Genomic DNA, 22,305 nt, shown 5'->3' with positions numbered 1-22,305 from the left:
GGTCAAAAGACTAAAATATAGATTGGAACCAATTCAACGGTCTAAGTGGACCAACTGGAATGTGGGGCCCGCTAGTCCAGCAGTAAAACCTTGTCAGTGGGGCCCACTAGTCAGCAGTAAAACCTTGTCAGTGGGGCCCACTAGTCCAGCAGTAAAACCTTGTCAGTTGTCAGCCATGTATGCAAAACCGTATGGCCTATTTGGATGGTTTGTACAGATCGTGCACACAAAAGCACCCAATTGAATAATAATATACAAGTATAATGGGGTTTGAGCTCTTTACTTGTTTGTGATCTTCTATTTCAAGGTAGAGTAGGAGTGTTATGTGATCCAGTAAGAGGCGAGTACAGGATTATTATGGAGTATTCTGCCCCTAAACCGTCCCAAACTATCTCCAAAACTGTCCCACAGTAGTCTCTCCAACAGTCAATCTAAGAACGTGAAACCAGTATCCCTGAGTATCATCTCAAAACTGTCCACCAAAACTCCGTAACCGAACCCAGTAAACCTGTCACAAATCAATCCTACCCTAAATCTTCCGTTCATCTCAGACCAAAACTGCCCTAATCTTCCATTTTGAAGCCATAAACCCATACCCAAACTTTCCCCAAAACAACCCAAGAGGTTCAGTTACCTTCTTTTTTCGGATGGTGAGGTTCAGTTAGCAATCTGCCCAAAGTTTAGCCAATAGCAGTCCATAAACCTATCCTACAACTGCCCCCAAGATTAAAAAATTCACACCTTGTAAACCAACAGATGTCTCTGAGATGTGACTCCTATGCTTCTTACAACAATCCCTATCAATATCCCACCCTCTGACTACAATGATCCATATCTATATTACAACCCAAACTATGAAATGTCGACCCCAAGAAGTCAGTTATTAGGAGATGGAGACTTGCAGTAAGAAATCACATGGGGCATCAAAGAAGAGTTGGGTGATGAAGAGTGAGGAAGCGGAGGTCTCGCAATTGTTAAAAAATTGCAGGGGTACTGTGATTGTTTTAAAAAAAAAATTAACTGAATAAGCAAGTCATCATAGAAAACAATAGAATGCAATGAAAAGCTCTAAAACCTCAATGATGGCTCCAAAACGTTTTTCCTTTTTTTCTTTTTTCCCCCCTTTTCAACAGCTCCAAAACATCATTGATTGCCAACAGAAAGGTCATGGTTGCTCCCATTCCAATTGAGTATGAAAATCAAGGTTTCCGTATTGAAAATCCAATAGATGTTCCTGACATTAAGAATCATGACCCAAGCTGAAGAACACGCAGGATGAACTGTTAGATTGAGTAATGGCACTAGGGATGGATCATCTAATAAATCCATCAGTGGAGAAACCTACAGTAAATTGAATTATGACATAGGAGACCAATCAAAGGACAGATCAATGGCCGAAATGAAGAACACCCTGATCCATAGCTCAAGTGGTAGACTGAGTGAATGATACCTCGTTTCAACACTGAGGTCTTGGTATCGATCCCTAGTAGGGGTGGCTAACAGTGAAGTGTGAACTGACAGTGGGGTGTACTAACAAGCTATAAAAAAAAAAAAAAAGAAGGCCGAAATGAAGAATTCTGAAAAATAGAGCCCACCAAATCTTAAAGCGTCCCTCTTGATCTCTGCACAAGATTGAGGCAACCAACCAGGAGCACAAGGATGATCTACAAGCGACAACTGAGAATCCAAGACAAGCATCTCCATCATTCCAGAAAAATTGGAAGATGGCATCAAAGATTAGGATGGAAAGAGCCCGAAAAGGAAAGGGAGTGATCAGGACACTATCCCCATGCAAGAGATGGTGATTTGATATGTAGGACTCCATCAATTGCCACAGAAGATGAGATACACAGGTTGATCATAGCAATGGACTAGCCCCAAACCCATGGAATCCAATCATTTGATCAAGGCCCAGATTGTACCTATTAATGTCCAATTGTGTGATGAGGCCATCCAAGGGTTCGGATTGCAGATCAGGCCCAAATTAGGCCCATCCAAACAAGATTCTGAAGACAGTTTTGGGGGCGTATCACAATACAATATGGGCCATATCAGACCGGTATCACTTAAAAGTTCTTTTCTTGATGAAATATATATATATATATATATATATATATATATATATATATATATATATATATATATATATATATATATATATATATATATATATCAGAATAGGAAACAAAAGAATCTAGACTTTGTGCTTTGGGCTTGTGTCCAATGGTGTGTCAATCCATTCTTTAATCATGGCTCCTTCATACCATTATGTTACGCAAAACATGAAACTCACATTCTTCCACACACGCGCACGCACAAAAACATGAAACTTGCTAAAAGAAACTAGCCTATTAAGATCACCACCACTTCGACAAGTAATTTCTTATGTGATGAGATTTTACACCCAACATGAGCAACATTATCCATGAAAACAAAAAAGCCATGTAAACTGGGAATCAGGTTGCAAGGAAATATGTTATTGGGAATCCTAGTCCAACCTACCAAACAAAAAAAAATACAATCATCTCTCTCTCTCTCTCTTTTCTATTTTTTTTAAATTTTTACGGAAAGGTGGGAGCACACCGCCTGTAACTTTGTTGAAACAACGACAATTCTCTCAAAATCCCTCAACTGCACTGATATACAAGCAAATAAAAAGAGAAACTGCCAACCAAGCATAACAGATATAACCCGCGGACGTTCAGCATATAAATTATAAATGTTTCTTGAGAACACATACAACAATATGCAATGGGGCAGCTTCATAACAATTGAAAAAATGAACAGTCAAGCAGACGTAACTTACAGGTCGAACAATTGTTTTTTGACCAAAAAAGAACTTGAGAAAGCCATTTTTCTATTTTTAACCTTCTTCTACTGCCATTCCCATCAACACTTCACTGCATTTGACAAACATGATCCTTGTCCAAGGATCCAAGCAATGCCTATGATTGTGCACCAGGCCCAGGTGACAATTCTTGTGAAAACTAAAGTCCTATGAAGGAATAAAGCTTTTTGTGCTGTATCTGTAATGCCGAATTCCAGCATGCAGGGGGCTTCAAGAGGATCCAGAATACAATAGCTTTCTCAAACAGAAATGAGACTGGCTTTACAAGACAGTCTGAAAAAAATGGCAAACTCATGGAATAAATGAAACAACTTTCCGGACCATGACAATTACAACATTCCCATGGTACAAACAAGTAAAACTTGTCACTAAACACTGATGTTTGCGGAGAAAAGCTGTGCTGGAGAGGGAAAGGCAGAATGCATGAAATGAGCCCTGTGCCCTCATCTACTTCTTGACCCCATCAATGGGCAACTACAAACAGAAGCATAGGAATACCGGTTTAAAAGAATGCTTGCATTACTGTTTCCTCCAAGTTTTCATTCTCTATTACACGAACGATGTCAGCAAAAAGCTTAAAGCTGGCATTGCACATCTTCATGAAGTAAACAAACTGTTGTAAATATTTCCCATCGAATATAATCATATTACCTTCCAAGAACCATCCATTGCCCTTTCATCACCCTTCCATATATCATCCAAGCACCCTTCTTAGTAAATGGAAGCATCAAACCTCGGCTCATAAAAACAGACCTGACTGTTGCACGACTGAAGCGCACACCCTGCAATCCATGACCACACTTTCTTATCCACATCATAAAGAAGACCTTTCCCTTGGTTCCACGAAGTGAAGCAGATCAAGTTATCCTGCCCAAAGCACTCAAACCTTTCCGCTGATAACCTCAACAGTGCCCTAAAATACCTTGGAGGCATCCTACTTATCTCAACCCACACCGTCTTTGCATGATCCAATTCCCATATCCTCATACTCTGGAGAGTACTATAAAGCCCTATCCTTCCAACCAAAAACAAACGCTTTTGCGTGCCTGCAACAAGATACCCATCCAACAAGGACCGCGGGAACTTCGCCGGGATATGTTCCCAGTGTCCTGTATCCACCCGATACATCATCAACCCAAGTGGCGAAAGCGTCTCCAAATACAACCGAGAGTCGCAAAACGCCATCTTCGACGAGCACAGGTTAACGGCAGGCATTATCTGATGAAGAGACCATGTATTGAGTTTGGAATCGTAGACCTCAGTTGGTAGCATCTTGTCACCATAGATATCACTCGTGGCAATAACTTTAAAGGATCTGTCTGTCCTATTGAAAACCATGATCAATTGCCGTTGCTGATTATAATGCATGCACGGCAATGTCCTCCAGGCTTGGGTAAGGGGATTGCAAACCAAAGTCTTGAAACTTAAGCCATCTAAACCCGCAAAGCAAACAAGGCCGCCAGAAGAACCAACCAACCAGAATGCCCAATCAGGCAGAAATGCAAACGGAATCTTGTACCATGACTTCAACGGCAAGCTGAAAACCGAACACTGCGGTGTCTGAGAGTTCTTCCAGAATGTGAGCAAACAGGGCCCATGTGATGGTACCCGCGAGTGGAATTTAAGGAAACCGCTGTCTTGGAGGATCGAATTCCACCTCTTGCAGACGGGCCGTAGCCGGAAGATGAAGAACGGAGGGACCCGTGCAAGGATCTCATTTAACAAGTCCTCCGGAAGCAGAGCCCATATGTTGTCTTCCATATGGACTTCAAGATGGATGGGTTTGCCAAAGGTCGAGACGGTCTCCTCATCAAAGCCACGGGGCTTTGTCTTGATGACCTTTTGCCGGGAAGGGCTAGTGTTCCGAACGGCAGACCGGATTGATGGAAGGACCGTCTGCTTTAACTGATCATCTTCGCGGAATCGAGGCCCTATTTCTCCATCCATGGCCTCCAAAACCTATATCCCCAAAAACCCAAACCTAGAAGCTCAACATGCACATTGAATTAGACATCAAAAATGAAAAAATAAAAAAATAATAAAAATATTTTTTCATATCGAACAACTCCAGATAAAAGGCCTAAAACAACAACAGAGCAAGCAACAGGATACAGATCAAAACCCTGATAAAACTTCCTAAAAAACATAACATGAAGAGAAAATGAAAATGTTTTCTTTCGGCCGACGATGAGATGATCCAACTCCCAAATGCCTATGAACTGAAATTATGGATATCTACAAAACTGAAAGCCCTGGAAACTCCAAAACCTAACTTTCTGAAAAATAAAAATCAAAAGCCTAAAAACATCGAAACACCGATTACGGCGTCGGATCAAAATCAAAGCCCTAATTTCCTAAAATCAGACATAAAAATGAACGAATGCCAAATGCAATAGCTCCAAAACCCTAAAATACACGAAAAATTGGATTGAAGATCAAAACCCCACGAAAAATCGCAAAAAGAAATGACCTTTTCTCAGACGAAGAAAAATTCAAACTGCATTGTGAAGATCTCAAATTCAGAAAGCCTAGAAACAACAAAAATAAATAATAAATAAAGAACGAGCTACGGATTTTAAGATCTAATCAAAAGAATTTAGGGGGGAGGGAAGGGGGATGGAAATGCTGCCAGTTTAAAACCCTAGAAATCCCCAAATTTCAAAACCCAATAAAATTACTTTAGCCGATTGCAGCAGATCTGAGCCCTAATTTTCAAATCGTTCGAAATCTGTACCTTTGATTCTTGGGACCTCTTGAATAAATCCTCTCTCTCTATCTCTCTCCCCTTTCTCTCTCTTACAAGTTGTAGCTTTCGCCAACGAGAGATGATACCGTAGAGCCGTATGGAGGGGAGTATGGTAGAGACAACTCTCCACAGTACACGTGGAAAGGTGATGAATCAATCAGATCCGTCCATCAACTGATATCCATCATGAATGGACCATAGATTCAACATTAAGGGTTCCTAATTTTCATAATACTTTACATTTTTACACTTAATTCTGGCCGTTAACTATCACTGCTTACAGCCATCCATTTACTGGCATCTAACGGATTTTTAAGATTTGATCGATGCTTATTGGAAAATATTTTGCTATCTGTGTTCCATCAAGATGGATGGACGGTTCAGATTGATACATTATCCCTCTGTTTGGGCTACCGAGAGATGAATTTACCATATTGCGGTTGCTCCTGCTCTACCGTATCATCTCCCTGCGCCGTTTCGGCAGAGATTACTTTTAGCAGGGAGCTTTACAAAAAGCTATCTAACAATTATAGCATTTACATTCCAGTGCATTTTTCAAAATAGTTTTCAAAAGGCTATCATAGTGGCTAGCAAATGGGTTTTTGGCTCGGGTGGCCCACTGTAATGTTTGTATAAATCTATTCTAACGACTAAGTGTCACACTAAGTTCTAAAAAAATAACTTTATTTATTATTTAGGTAGGCCGAATGCTTGGAAATAGTGTATAGGTATGATATTCCGTTAGTATGACGTATGTAAATAGTGATAGGTATGATTAGGGGGTCATGGTCCTAAATTTGTGCATGGAATCTATTGGTTAGAGTGGATTTCTTGTACATTTTTGCCCGCCTTGTTAAAATCAAGGTTGGATATTTTCCTTTCAATTGTTTACTTAGGTGTGGTCCACCAAAATCATACATCAACCATGTTTTTCTCTCTATAGCTTGTTATGGGAATAAAGATCTAATGGTTGAAATAGATCTTATATAAACATTACAATAAGTCAGATCATAATCAAAAGCAACATGTGTTATAGGTAAAAATGAACTGATAAGAAATACAAAGTCGGCTGCAATATATGTGCACATCACATGGTCAGTTAATGATAGTTATGACCAAGGAGCTCCTTAACGGCCAGAAAATGATAATTTATTATATGAGATCTGTCCACTCGGTGGCCCTGTTCGCTAAGAAATGAAGTGCCTCTACTTTCTTTGGAAGAGGACGAACATCGAGCTCTCCCACGGCCATTTTCGATGTGCATACCCCGTATGATAAGATGAAGATGATGGTAATCTTAGATGTCGCTTATTTTTACCAAGGAATGGAGCTCAGTCTTAGTGCTCGGACGCGAGCAGGTTGGTAACCTGATCAGGACGATCAACTATAATCGACCAAAGGACCCAGCTCAAGGAGTTCTTCCCCGGGATGGCCATGAAGATCAGTTAGGCTAAATGGTTTGAGTCGGTGAACCCTCAACTCAACTAGACCTATTTTGCTTAATTCTGATTTAGGCATCGAAGGGTCCCCCTGCCACAGCTAGGGTCTCCTTTGCCTCCTTCGTGTGCTGGTACTCAGACATCCAGACGATTAACCATAAAACCCCATCAACAACATCTAATGCAATTTGTTTCTTTTTAATCGCATGTGTATGGTAGAGGGAATATATAAACAATTTTTGCAAAGCCCACCACCCACTTCAACCATTGATTGCATGATCCCAATTTATCCTCATAAAAAATATAAAAAAATAAAAATAAAAATAAAAAAAGTGGACTTGTAATTCAAATGACCCACATAAAATAAAATATTTAAGAGAGATGTCGACGCCTAATTTTTATAGAATCCATCGTGATAATTATATAAAATTTACTCTAACTATTAGATGCCATGCTAAAATTTAAGTCATGTGCCTAGAAATCAAGCCCACTCATAATTTATGTTAGTTAGATGAAGGAAAAAAAAAAAATAGATAACATTTGTTTCCATCATACAATCCACCTAAATCACATATGAGGTGGTTTTTGAAACATTGGCTTAACATGAGGTGACACATTTGATGGGTGAGGTAGGTATTACGTAAATATAATGGTGAAGACCACATATGGAGCCCATTCATTTGCTGGCACGCATGCCTAAATCTACCAAAGAAATGCGACATGAGATTGTGGAACAATGATTGTATCAACAAGGAGGTAGCTTTTTGAAAACATTTTTAAAATAGGTATTGAAATGTAAGTTTTATATTAATTAAGTTACTTTTTGTAAAATTTCATTTTTAGTATTTTAATTCTCATGTTAAAATGCGCCTTAAGCGACCATGCGCGTGAGCCGACGTGGAGCCATTTGATACTTTGGCAGATTGTGATGCTCCATGCGTATCCACGCGCAGTTTGTGGAGAATGATATTTTTACCTCGAAATAAAGCTACCAGGTAGTGGGACCCACTCTATTTGGGGGCATGCACTCGAGTATATATTGATTGAAAATGATAAAGATCTAACAGTAGTAGACATTTTGCTTCTTGCATCTGGACCATTGGCTAGTTTCTGTTTTAGCCGTCCATCAGGTACAGCGAATTAGCAAGGCAAGATCATGAGTTCAGTGGATATTGAGGGTATGATACATGGAAACGGATTTGCTACTCCCCTGCCACCGGCCAATGGGTGTTGCCGGGGCTCTGTGGGCCCCATCATGATGTATGTGTCTCATCCATGCCGTCCATCTATTTTTATAGATCATTTTATGGTATGAGACCAAAAATGAGGTATATCCCAATCTCCAGTGGACTACGTTAAGGGAAACAGTGTTGAATGAATGTCAACCATTAAAACCTTTTCGGGAGCCATAAAGTTTTGGATCAAGCTGATATTTGTTTTCTCCCTTCATCTGGGTCTGTATGACCTAATCAACAGATCGGATGTCAATTAAACAGTACACTGGGCCTTAGGAGGATTTTAATGGTGGATATCCAATCACTATTGTTTTCCTGTGGTGTGGTCCACCTGAGATTTATATACCTCTCATTTGTCGAGATTAAGCCCTAAAATGATCTGTAAAAATGGATGAACGGAATGGATGAAACAAATACATTATGATGGGCCCAAAGAGCACCGACCATCAGCCACCGAGCTGGTGGCAGGGGGAGTAGCCAATACGTTTCCATGATACATCTATTGTGGGCCCATGATATCGAATGTTCAATTTGAGATAGATACATTCCACGTGTAAAACTTTGTGTGCAGTATAGAAGAGTATGCACCTCTCGTTGGACGGCAAACTTGAGAGTCATGGGCCGTTGATCCAGTGGGCCACGAGTTGTTCCTTTTGCACGGCACTGATTTGCTGGCACCTTTGTCCAATCCCCTTTTCTCTTTTGACTCGGATTTCTTGGCTTAAAGTTACTGCGCTGGAAAGGTAGGGAGGGCCACCGTAATGTTTACTAGAAATCCACACCGTCCATCCATTTTGCAAGCTCATTTTAGGAAAAGGGCAAAAAATGAGGCAGATCCAAAATTCAAATGGTCCACACAAGAGGAAATAATAGGTAATGGACTATTTTTATATTTAAAAAAAAGTTTATCCGAGTGAGAATAACGTTATAAACGGTTTGGATGCCATATAAACATGCAGGTGGGGTTAGGAAGGTTTCAACTGTAGGCATTTCTTTCCCACGGTTTCCTTTGGTGTGGCCCACTTGAGTTTTGGATCCTTCTAATTTTTGGTCACATGTCCTAAAATGAGCTTGCAAAATGGATGGACAGGTGAATTTCTCACAAACGTCACGGTGGGCCCCACCTAGCTTCCCAACGCAAGAGCTCTTTGGAAGGAAATTACGGTCCTTTCTTTTTAGGATATGGACCACCCACATGATGTCCCACTAGATCAACAGTCTCTATCACCTTGCAAAATTGTCATGTATGCAGTAGATGACCAGGTGTGTTTTTGAACTGTTGGACATGCACATGTAGAAGAATTGGACGGACGGTATACTGGACTCAGTAAGCCTAGCCTAGATCTGGACGGGTTCAAACCATTTAGCGTAGCTCATGGGCCAAGCTTAGGCCTTGCATGCATGCCCTGGTCGATTTTCGAGCCAGCCCGGGCTTAGATTATTTTATACCAACCTAGCCCAGCGGGTCCACAATCATGTGTATACATGCTGTGTCCTCCAAATCTGTCCGTCCAATCATGGGTTAGGCATCACATGCATCCTGTATATAGACCATGTCTTTTAAGTTTTACTAAGGTCCACCTGATAAACGGATAGGATGGATTAGGAACGCTCATCCCGGCAATAGAAATTCGATCGATCTTTCTTGGGCTTGGGCGTTAGGGGTTGCATTTTTGGGCTAGGCCGGGCATGGGACAGATTCAGCCCATTGCCGCCCCTGCTTACCACTAGCTCAAGTGACTATCGGCGGACTGGATTCATCAGGAGCATCTACATGGTGGGACCTATCTGAGAACTACTTAGATCTTGCACATGTGGGTGGTGCAGATGGGCTCCTATCTACATTCCTACAGGCTTAGCAAAGCTCGTATGGTCTATTGCCCATTTACTATATTTAAGAAGTTGGGGAATGATAGAGCAAAGCATGTAGAAGAATAGGGTAGAGCACCAATCAGAGAGAGACAAGTGGCTTCTCAAAATACATTTCTAAATTATTATTATTTTTATAAATAAAAAAGTGCATTAAGATGCAACGTGGCATATCTTGATTGGTACCGAACGACATACTCTCTTGTACCATTGCTCATCGGCGATGTATGTCGGCTTCATGACCTTAGCAAACTTAGCCTAATGCATGCTTGTTTGGGAAAGTTTCTTTTTATCTGTCATATAAGTTGGAGCCCATTTGGATACTCATAACTTTTTTAAGTTGTAAGAAAGTTACATGTAACTTATTTATACGTGTAAGTAAGTTATAAGTAATCATATTTGGATGTAAGTTGTAACTTGCTTACAGTTAATTTTATTTTTGTGTTTGGGTAACCTATAACTTTGTTACAGATAATAAGTTGGATATTCACACCAGATAAAGTTGAAATAGAGAATCGTTAAAAAATCAGATTGACACATATAAAAAATGAGATAAGATTATTCAATTTTATTAAGCCCATATAAATGAATAGTTTGGCCGATTCTTAGGATAAACTAATTAACAGGTGAGCCATAAAAGTGGGCCTATATTTTCAAAATGCTAGTGATATAGGCAAAAAACTTGAAGTAACATATTCATGCAAAAATTTTCATTTTCTTCACAAGATATGTTTACAATACTGTAAGGAAAAGAAAATCAAAAACAAATAATATCAAACTAAAGTAATATATTTAGGAACCATGTTCTTCAACCATACATGTCTTTAGGCAGGGGACACACTATGAATGAACTTATGTATAAAATTCGGACGATCCGAAAGGAACCTAAAAGTCTTATACATCATGTCTTCATTGATAGTTGTCATGTTCTCCAACTCCTCCCATAATTTCGTCGTCATACGTGCAACATCGGTTGTTGACTTAAGGGCGACAAATTTGTCTATTGACCCGCAAAGGCCATCAAATCTTTTTACGACAGTTGATCCGATAGTAGCCTTCTTTTTCTTCGATGGCCCTGGAGTTGAGGTTCCTGTAGTCCTTTTACTACTTCCTCTAAATTGTTGAGTTTCAGATTGTGTCTCATCCCAAAATGAAGAGTACATGGGCGCAAATGGCATATATACATCGGAGTTAACTGAAAACAACTGGATATCATCAAAGGCATGAGTTGGCATAACATCCTCTTCATCAGGATCAGCTGGAGTTCACGCATAACTCCTCATGACAGAATCGTCTCCGTATATAGACTCGAACTGCTTAAGCAGTAGGGATAACTTATTTCTAATCTTTTTTATTTCAGGTTTTATCTGTATTAACTCATTCCAAATCGCTGGTTCGGTAGTCACGTATTTTCTTTTATCGTCCCAGCCAAATCTACTCTTGCTCAGCGCAAGCTTATTCAATAGATATTTACTCTTCAACAGTCGTAATCGATTCCTTCAATTCTCACTAATCACCTGTACGGAAAATATTTTTTCCATCATTTTACACACTTTGTTGATAGTGACATCTCTAAAAGCATTATCGGTTTTTCTTCCTAACGATGTTTTATCAACTAGTATATTAGTCATACATTCATCCATATAATCGGTCTGGTTAATCTCTGTCTTTTGACCTCTATTGTTTGGATTTAAAGGTTGTGTCATTCCTTAAAAAGATATCACATTTATAAGTTACTTAAGATATATCAATTGTAAAAATTATTTTTTAAAAAATGAATTTAAAAAAACATTACTCTAAATTGCATCTGCAAAATATTACATTCGTATACGAAGAATAAAATCATGATATGAGCATTAATATTCATTACAAAAAATTAAAAAGAAGCATTTAGTTATCGTTACGTCATAGATTATAGTTTGCCCACATATCAAATGCAATTGCAAGTCTAAAATCTTTCCATCGTTTTTTCTCCCTTCTAAATATGACGAATTCATTCTCAAATTCGTCTTCATCATCATTATCACTAGCTTCCAATTCTCCGTTAATATCTCCATTTGCGTCCACATCTTCTCCCATATCGTCGTCGTTATTATCATTATTATACTCCAAATCAAGATCTTAATCACAATTTTCATTCACAATATGATTGTGCAGGATAACACATGCATGAACTCTATTTACTTATGTGCACATAGGATAGGCCAGGGTAGTCTTCAATATAGGAAATCATGCTTTTAATACTCCAAATGCACGTTCTATAGCATTCTGTAACGAGGAATGACGAAGATTAAATAACTCTTCTTTCGTCCTTGGCTCACAACCATGCCTGAATTCCTTAGGGCCTGTTTGGACATTTGCGTTAGGGTGGATTACATGGGAAGGAATTGCGCCGACAGCAGTATTGATGATAGACAGTGGATTGTCTTGGGATAAAAGTATACACCTCTATCCCAGGATAGGTCCGACTTTATGTTTGGATTTCATGGGTTTCCTTTCATCCCATGGGATATCACGGTGTGGGGTTATTTGGATTGCCCATGAGATACAACATATGGTAAAAACTAAGATGAGCTTCATCAACGGTCCACATTCAATACTCAATATCATCATCGGGGATTGTTGGATGGGACTCGTTTTTTAACACAATCACATCCAAGGTGGGGACTACCTGATGTCCGCCTTGGATACGTGCCCCACCATGTATGTGATTGGGCCAAAGGACAACCCAGTCCACTCATCAGATGGACAACAGAAGTACGCTGGAAGTGGAATTAGTGGTCATTAATGGTAGGACCCAGAAAGGTGGCTAATGAGTGGGACACCGATTGCCTAGTCTATGGGCCCCACCATGATGTATGCATTTTATCCACGCTGTCCATCTATTTTGCAACACATTTTTGGACCTGAGCAAAAAATGAGGCAGATCAAAAAACTCAGGTGGACCACACCACTTGAAACTGTGGTGATTGAACACACACCGTTAAAAACTTCTTGGGGTCACAAGTAATTTTTAGGATAAAGTTGATATGGATGTTTTCCCTTCATCCAAGTCTTTGTGACCTGATCAACAGATTAAACGACAAATAAAAATAAAAGCGAGCTCTGGAAAGTTTTTAATGGTGGGCGTTCAAAAAACACTATTTTCTTATGGTGTGGTCCACTTGATATTTATATCTACCTCATTTCTGAGAACATGTCCTAGATTAATGATCCAAAATGGATGTACGGCATGGATAAAAAAATACATTGTCGTGAGTCCTAGCACAACAGCTAGGTAGCTAATCAACGTGTCAAAAAGGCTATCTGATAAGGGAAAAATAAATAAATTATCACATGTAACTATTATAGCCCTCATTCGATTTTTTATGGCCGACAATCATTCAATATGAAACTAATTCCTGTAACGTAGTCCACTCGAGATTGTGGTCTCATACCTTGAAATGATGTCCAAAAAGGTGTTGGACGACATGGATGAAGGACCTATATCATGGTGGGGTCTACAGAGCACCGACCACCAGCCATGGGCTACATTGGGTGGATCACACCCTGGAAACGGAGGCTAACATCTGTCTAACATAAGTTGAAATATTACCACAAAAGGCATTGATGCTACCACTGATACTTATGCTAGACTCAAGGAATATATTACATGCTCAAATCATATCAACTCTTGAAATATCCACAAAAAATTCATAAACTTCTTTCATGTTGCGTCACTCTCCCCTACCAGACGACCACAATATTTATGTCATGGTGATAAATTAGATCAAGCCTGCCACCTCATGGATCTTCAACCAGGAAAATGAAACGCTGTCTGCAAAAGCAATACGAAATGAATGTCGAATTATTATCTCATTTTTTGCATCTTGGTAAGAAGTCTGCAAAAAAAAATTAAAAAAAAATGATATAGATCTATCGGTCCATTTGCTAAAGCTTACACATGTCGAGAGAATCAAGACCTTGACTTGGATGCAGGCCTTACTCGATAGGAGCTTACACTTGGCTACAATCATTTGCAGATTCAAACATCTAGGATGCATTTCAACAAACACAATACAGCAGAAAAGACATGAAAAAAGACCCCCAAATCTTAAAAGAAATCACATTTCTATCTCCATCCCAAATCCATATAATAAAAGAGACCGATAAATAAATTTCATAAAAAAATCTCCAAATCGGGTGTCCCATGCAACAGGGTTACTTCTTCTTTCCACCACATTTTAGAACAAGGTCCATCCAATATATTGTAAAAAAACAAAAGAAAAAATAAAAAGCCTTATTTTTCAGATACTTACAGGAAATCCGTTTTAACCTAGGATGATCAATATCCTCCGCTCCGGCCGAAGAGCTCCAAGTAGGCGGAGACGTAGCCCACCTGCAACAAAGGAGCGAACAATGACGAACATCCAGCCAAATCCAATTCATAACAGAGAAATAGAGGAAGAGTTTTTTTGAAAGAAACCCAAAATCAGTGGTCCTCATGAAAGGGCTTACTTATTTTCTCACTGATCCTCGTTTCAGAACAAGGAGCCCTCTTCTCGCTATCCACATACAACCATTAGCTGCAGGGGTATAAATCGATGAAGGATTCCCTCCATTTCCACCACTACCCGCCTCCATTGTCATCTTCATCTGGCAGGAACTTCACATCTTGCTGCGGTTGTACTCTGGATGCGCTATCACTGCGGGACGATGGGCTCAAGAATTCGTCCAAAGACCGTCCAAATCCCGCCTGCAGGATCGCACGAATCCCACCCGAATCCCTCTCCTCTGACAGACGATTTTGGAAGTGAAAGCTAGGACGGATGAAAAATTGCCCAAACATACATGGGATGGAATCGGGGTAGATTTTACAATCCCACCCCTCGTAAACCACCCTAAAGCAAATGCCCAAACACAACCTTAAGGTGTATTGAACTCCACGAAATGGTACTAGGAAACCGAGCATATTTGTAAAACCAGCATCAACTAAATAATGTTTGCCTACAAGAAACATAAGCCCGAAGTCACTTTATTTTAAGGTACATATTAACTAATTAATATGTATTTGTCGATTGACTTGAATTAATACCTGTTGGGACAATCAATTTATTGTTTCAGCTTACAGCATCTCCTAACATTCGTGAATCTGAGATTGATCCCTCCCACCTAGCTAATATATATTGGAATTTTAAATCAAAAGAACAGCTTGCCAGGACATTCTGGGAGATATATCCCTTTCGATTGCGCCACTTAGCTTGCTCCTTCAAACCAACCATGGCTGGAATGTATGTGCTGTTTATGGCTCCAACACAACCCTAAGGAAAAGAAGTATAACTTATTTTTCCTTACTTTAATATTGAATTTATAAAATGCAAAATATGTACTTACTAACCTGAAAATAAGGGAAAAACCTCGTACTATTCAATATCTCAGGAGACAACCCATTCCCAGGTGGTTTTAAAACTTCGGAATATAGCCCGACGATTGCGTTAAGCATCCTATTGAAGTGACGACTAATCATTTTCTCAGAATGGTTGAAATGATGCTGCGTAATACGGTTCTTTATATGATAGCTAAGTGTATGAAGAAAAATCACCAATTCTTCCTCTAAGGATACGCCAAATGTGCCTTGCAAGTGACTCTTCTCTTATATAATGTCGCGAAGGAGAAAAAATGCATCTTTGTGCATACGAATGTAATTGAAGCATGTAAGCCCCGACCCATTAATAATCACATCTACAACTTAAGCACCTGTCCAATTCCGTGGTTGTTGTTGTTCATGAAGCTCTTCTAGCATATTATTTTGCTCAAGCCAACAGATCATTAGTACACTTGTTGCAGCTGGTGCAACTATGGTATTTAGCTCCATCATGAGATCTGAATCCGCTAGGTTTAAGGTGTGTTTAGATAAACTTTTATAGATAATCAACTGTCCCACATAAAAGGCGCATAAAGGTCAGAAATTGAGGTACTTGTACTAATGTACGGTATGTAGAGCCAGCTGTCATAGCCATGTGCTTAAATATTCAGCACACTTGATCCAGGCCAGTCATCAGGGTGTTCCTACATGGACAAGTTGTTCCCAAAAAATCATATGGTTATGATAATCATGACCTTCTGGTCGGCTGAGCAGAGCTACAGCCATTTCTTTCTCATTTGGCAATACCAGAGCACAAAGTAGTACATCTTCTTACCCTATATATATATATATATATATATATATATATATATATATATATATATATATATATATATATATATATAAGGTGTATCTATCAAAAAGTAGCCCCTCAAAAGGGGGGGGAACAAACAAACAAAGATCATTTCCAATTTTAGTGTTTTATGTTGTTGCTCTCCTAACGATGATCCAATGGTGGAAATTGCAGACAACTTACTGATAAATGGTGGATTCGAGGTGGGGCTTGCTGCTGCTCTCCCAAAAATTCTCTATGTTGTTCAAAGCATATTCAAATCCAACTCCTATCAGTTTCACCAGTTTCACTCAGGGGCAAACAAAGGATTTCACATGCGACCCTGTGATTGATGATGTGGTTCTTCGCACTGCTTCATGTGGATTAAAATCTGCTGTCAAGAGGGGGGTTCCTTTTTCTTAAATTGTTTTTATTGTGAGTGCCCTAAATATAATTGGGTGAAGCAACTGTTTGTTTCGATAATAATTAGTTAGTATAATTCAATCCAACAGTGCACCAAGATGCGACCCAGGAGATTAGTATTCTACCGATTTTCATGGCTGAATATAATGTTGCTTATTTTTGTTGCGATTTTCATAAGAATATCATCGGCAGAGTTAGAAGAATCAACAGAGAATGGCTGTTTGTGAGCATTTGATTTACAGTAGAGTTTGTAATGCAGGATGTTGACCACAGGGGAAATGCTATTATGTAGCATGCCATAAACATTCTGTGTAGCTCCCTCATGGTACAGGTGGCAAACATGTGTGGTGATTCAAGACTATATCTGGTGGGCCAATGGATGGATAAGGCAGTGATCTGCATTCCACAACCAAACACACTATTGTGGTCACACTTGTCCACTGCAATTTCAGGCATATAGCCCACAAACATGGTGGCCCACCAGATCACCAATCCTCATATAATGGAGTTCTTGAAGCAGTCCAGCCAACAGGCTGATCCATTTTGATCAGGACAGCCATCTCTCAAATGAAAACAATGGAGTTCTTGAAGCAGTCCAACCAACAGATTGATCCAATATACACATGTGACCTCCCTGAGGATGGGACTGACCTGATTTTCTCAACCAGAAATCTTCATGGTGGGGCCCATTTTTTGAATGGTGGTTCACATGTCGATCACAGTTGCCACATTGGCATGTGTGAAAGGGGTTGTAACTTAAGCTTACCTACAACTGGTTGTAGGTACTCATTCCTCATTGCTAAAATATCCAAATGTCAATCCCCATCTAAAAGGGTGAAATCCATTGAGTACATTTTCTATTACATGAACATCAAGAAATGGAAGTGTTGCTATAACCCTAACCAGATTGTCAAACAGTAAGTGGAAGATTCAGACCGTTGATCTGATGGGCACACACTAGATAACCCAATATTTTCCAGATTGGAAAATCCTGACCTTTGGACCAGCTGCCCACGAATTGATGATTAACACAAAACAAAAGGCAACAATCCTCATTTAATTGATGAAGGTCAAAGATCAAATGGTCAAGATCTTCCAATCAAATAGATCTTTGGACATTCTCCCATCAAACCAACTGTCTGATCACCACCAAATCAAGAGATCCTATCATTCCTTACCCAATAAATGGAAAGAAACAAGAACATCAATCTTAAATCATCAGAACTCACAAATGGAAACTGAAAAATAGATCCTCATTTTTAAAAAGAAAAAGAAAAGAAGAACATGAAAAATAAATTCATTACAACAATATCAAGAAACCTAGATCTTCGGATCGACAACAATACCAAAGAAACAAAAAAACAACAGAAGTCTAACATGTGATTGAAACAAAAGAAGATAACAAATCGACCCAAGAAATTGAATCCAAGAACTTTAAATGATGCTATCACTATAAAATGGATCAAAATACAAATTCAGGAGCCCTCAATGATAATTGCTTTGGCGTGCTATAATTGTCAATTGAATTGATGTTTCTTCTATAGCCCACTTGTAGAGTATGGCCTTTTATGGTTTTAAGTAAGCCATGAAGGATATATGACATGTTATGTGGGCCCACTATGATGTATTTGTTTCATCCACACCATATATCCATTATTCCAGATCATTTTAAGTCATCAGCCCAAAAATAAGGGACGTCAAAATTTCAGGTGGACCACATCACTGGAAACAATGTTGATTGAACAGCCACCATTAAAAACTTTGGGTGGGCCACCAATGTTTTCAATCAAACTGATATTTGTTTTGTTCCCTTCATCCAGGTCTTTATGACCTAATCAACAGCTTGGATGTGAAACAAACATTATAGTGGGACCTAGCAGTTTTTTAATGGTGGACTTTCAATCATTATTGTTTTCAGTGGTGTGGTCCGCCTGAGATTTAGATATCCCTCGTTTTTGGAATCAAGCCCTAAAACAATCCAAAAGAATGGATGGACGGCATGGATAAAACAAATACAATATGGTGGGCCCCACAGATCATCTGCATTATCCACACCACCTCACCAAGCTACATCCGTTAACGCAGAAGCAAAAAAAAGGGAAAGAAAGGAAAAATGCAATAAAGAGAGAGAAAAGGAGTTTCCTACCTTGTGGAAGCTCGATAGAAGAGGGAGAAGTAGACTGAGAGAGGGAGAAGGAGACTTGAGAGAGGGAAATAGAGGCTGAGAGAGGGAGATGAAGACATTGGAGAGGGATATCTATTTATATAGCAATGGCCACCAACTTTTTTTAATGCAGAACTGTGATTCTCCCCAATGTCAGCTTGTAGCCCTCATTGTGCCCACATGTAGCCTGATAGACTTTAATGGTTGCTTGTAGCCTCGCCTTCAATTGCCGCTTGTAGCCTTCAATGGCCGTTCAACCTTCACTCCATTTGAGAAGGTACGTACGGTTCTTCAATGTAGGTACGATTCTTCCCAACGATTTTCATTTCAAAATTTCCAACCGTCACCTGTATCAAAGATACGGGTAACTTGAAAATTGACTCTAGTGCCTGTAAGATTTTCGCCTCTTTCTCCTGTAAGAAAGTCACGGGTTGAGAGAAAGTTACCTGTGACTTTCCTCCCCCAAACACCAACTATAATAAAGTCACCTGTAACTTTGTTACATTTTAGAAAAGTTACAGGTATCCAAACAGGCCCTTAGGTTTGGTTGGATTATCATGCCTATAAGATAAGATGATGTTTATATCTAAAAAAATCATTTCTAAAAGGGTTATAAGAACAATACATTTTTAGCCATGATATGGCACGAGTCCTTAATAACTATTTTAAGGTAAACAGCAATGATTAAAAGGAAAGAAAAAACAAAAGGTTAATTAGCTTGTTATATAATACAAAATCTGGCATGCAAATGATGCATGAAATATTAATTTATGTCCTTCATCTTTAGATTCTTCATATCATCAATTAGGATAGAACATCTCGGTGCTTCATAAGTGTGACAACATTTGGCGTGTACACTACCTGGCTAGATGGTGGGACATAGTATTCGAACATTATAATGAGTCTAATGAATATAGCAAATAGTGCCATTAAAACTGATTCGATGTTGGGAGGACGCGCAGAAGCAACCTCAAGCTTGAATCAAACAATAAGAGATCAAATAAACCAAGCATACAGAAAAAACAAGGTTTTACATAGGAAAACTCTCGTAGAAAGAAATTGTGGCACAAAGCAACAACAAATCCAATATGATAATTAATATTACAAAAAAATGTAAGAGATTACTAATATGAGAATACACCCCAAAAATCATTCAAAAAACTTTACCTTTAATATCCCTTTACTCACAAAAGCCCTAAGCAAATTTTTAATACCTTAATCCTCTATTATAAACCCTTAAATAGGATTAAAATTGAATTAGAAAACAAAATTCGTAATTTCACAAAGCTGGGCAAGTCGGCTGACAGGAGCTTCGATCATATCGAGTGTCATCGACAAGCCATCAATGGAATTGAAGCCATCTTCAATTAGATCGATTTGGACCCTAAAACTATTTAGTGAGAAATGGCTAAAAAATAAGATTTTCTCAATGGATCAAGTGGGTTGTCGATGGGATCAATGACTGCTCATTGGGATCGAGTGGTCATTCGATACCATTGATAGACCCAGTTGCAGACAAATTTAAAACACCTAGCAACATTCAACAACTATCTCCTAGTGACATGGGGGTCCTTAGTGCATGACTTTCAGAGTGAAATAAATACGTTTCAATTTTGTTGCTTATTGTCTATGGATTAATGAATGAATTTCTTTGTGCCATGCATACATGTTGTAATATGTCTATGCTTAGGAGCAAAGTCTTTCCTTGCCAAGTCCACTCTCAACGCAGAGCCTTCTCATAAGAGGTTTGTTATCTTGGTAGGGCTTTCTTAATGGAAATGGGAGTATTCAGACTAGCGAGGCTTACCTCAGTGAAGAAAAGAGCATCAATGTCTGAAGTACGAGTAAGAAGTCAAAGAAAATGTAAAATCAAAATCTTCTTAAATGAGGCTTCTAGGAGTACTTATAGCATTTGGAGGCTTCTATTTCTACCAAAAAGTTCATTAGATGGTTATATTGATGGTCACTCTCTGATTAGATGAGAAAAGCCTTCATTCCATCAATTGTTGAAAGCCAAGCGGACTGGCGGGCAAGATCTACTTGAAATTGGCTAAGATCCCGATGCTTAGAGTTTGTACCTGTATATGAATAGTTAGGCATAAAGGCTTCTTGTATCAATGGCAAACTGTTGTTGGAGCAATAATAAAGAGGGTAAATTTTCAAGCATGGTCTCCTTGGAGCCCTCACGAACAGGCACCAAGCATCTAACGGGTGGGTTAGAGGTTGTTTTGTCAAAGTAACATATGTAAATAGTCCTATTGGAAGGACAATTCTTTTAAATTTTTCAAAAACGAAAGGTTTGATCTACCAACTTTATAACTCTTTTCAATTAAATGGATTGTTTTCACAGTTCTCTTAACTAGTCTATTTATAAGAAGGATCACATTGCTAGAGATATATAAGACCGTTTGGAATTAGGGCCATTTGGATTCCCGAGAATCGCAATCTCCGTTTGAAGTGCAACTTTTTACATTTAAGATTGCCGGACACTAAAATAGCCAGTTATCTAAATACAAGATGAACATCTTAATACCCAAAAACAAATAATCATAATATCTAAAATAAACCAGGATTTATAGGTTACTAGAAATTACCTTCTCTTAAAGAGGGTGAGAGGGATAGGTATATAAACGTGAGACTAACATGATGAGAATCTAAGACAAATATGACATCATCTATAGTATCTTCAATATAAACCATTTGTTTCATAGCCATTGATTGGATGGCTAGAATCACTTTAGTTTGAGAGGGATGGACAACCAAAGGTTAGACCCAAACAATAGAATTTTGATCATTTGCTATACGGTCAACATGGACTATCATTTCCTGAGAGCAGTTTGGTTAGGCCGAGGTAACATTGAGTTCCTTCAAATCATGACATGACACTATTTCATTGGCATACAAGATACAATCGAGTACATACTCGAGCTCACAACCTTTTAAAAGTTGATGGGCCCTTCTCTAACAAGTGTATACAGGCCAATAAAATGGCATCATGCCACATCTTGATGGAACTTGGTGTTACCCTAGCCTAACCAAATCCATTACCCCATTTCCTTGGACATTGATTTAAGACCATCCAACAAGAGTGAATTTTTATTGAAATGGTTAATCAAGAGTTTGACAATGTGATATCCATGATCAAATCATTTGTAATATCTTGATAAAAACATTCAATTTTTTTACCGGCATTAATTATAAGTTATTAGGATCATCCGATTGAAGTAATTTTTTTAAAAAAATGAGGAATAGGATTTACAACCCACAAGATGGATGGTATAGATAATTCGTTAGGCATTTGTAATATGATCAACATGAACCATCCATTTCACTGGCGTTTGAAATATCAAGAACATCCAAATAACCCTGTATGGAGTTAGTGTATTGTCCATACATAGTGGCACA

At 38.8% G+C, this 22,305-nt stretch overlaps 1 protein-coding gene across 1 annotated transcript; it reads right to left on the bottom strand.

Annotated features, from left to right (window-relative positions):
• Positions 1-3,065: 3,065 nt before the first annotated feature.
• LOC131258091 (F-box/kelch-repeat protein At5g15710) lies at positions 3,066-5,655 on the bottom strand. Its single transcript, XM_058259152.1, has 2 exons — positions 5,583-5,655; positions 3,066-4,829 (listed from the first exon to the last, which is right to left on the bottom strand). Exon 2 carries the CDS (start codon positions 4,793-4,795, stop codon positions 3,560-3,562), a length of 1,236 nt encoding a protein of 411 aa, XP_058115135.1. The 5' UTR covers positions 4,796-4,829; positions 5,583-5,655; the 3' UTR covers positions 3,066-3,559.
• Between the last annotated feature and the right edge of the window lie 16,650 nt (positions 5,656-22,305).

Source organism: Magnolia sinica, chromosome 10, assembly GCF_029962835.1.
Source record: "Magnolia sinica isolate HGM2019 chromosome 10, MsV1, whole genome shotgun sequence".
In the NCBI taxonomy this organism is placed as follows: Eukaryota; Viridiplantae; Streptophyta; class Magnoliopsida; order Magnoliales; family Magnoliaceae; genus Magnolia; species Magnolia sinica.
This window is presented reverse-complemented; position numbering and strand designations above follow the sequence as displayed.

Bases quoted from the DNA above. Each gene is read 5' to 3' on its own strand.
- LOC131258091 (XM_058259152.1), bottom strand. From the start codon at position 4,795: ATGGATGGAGAAATAGGGCCTCGATTCCGCGAAGATGATCAGTTAAAG.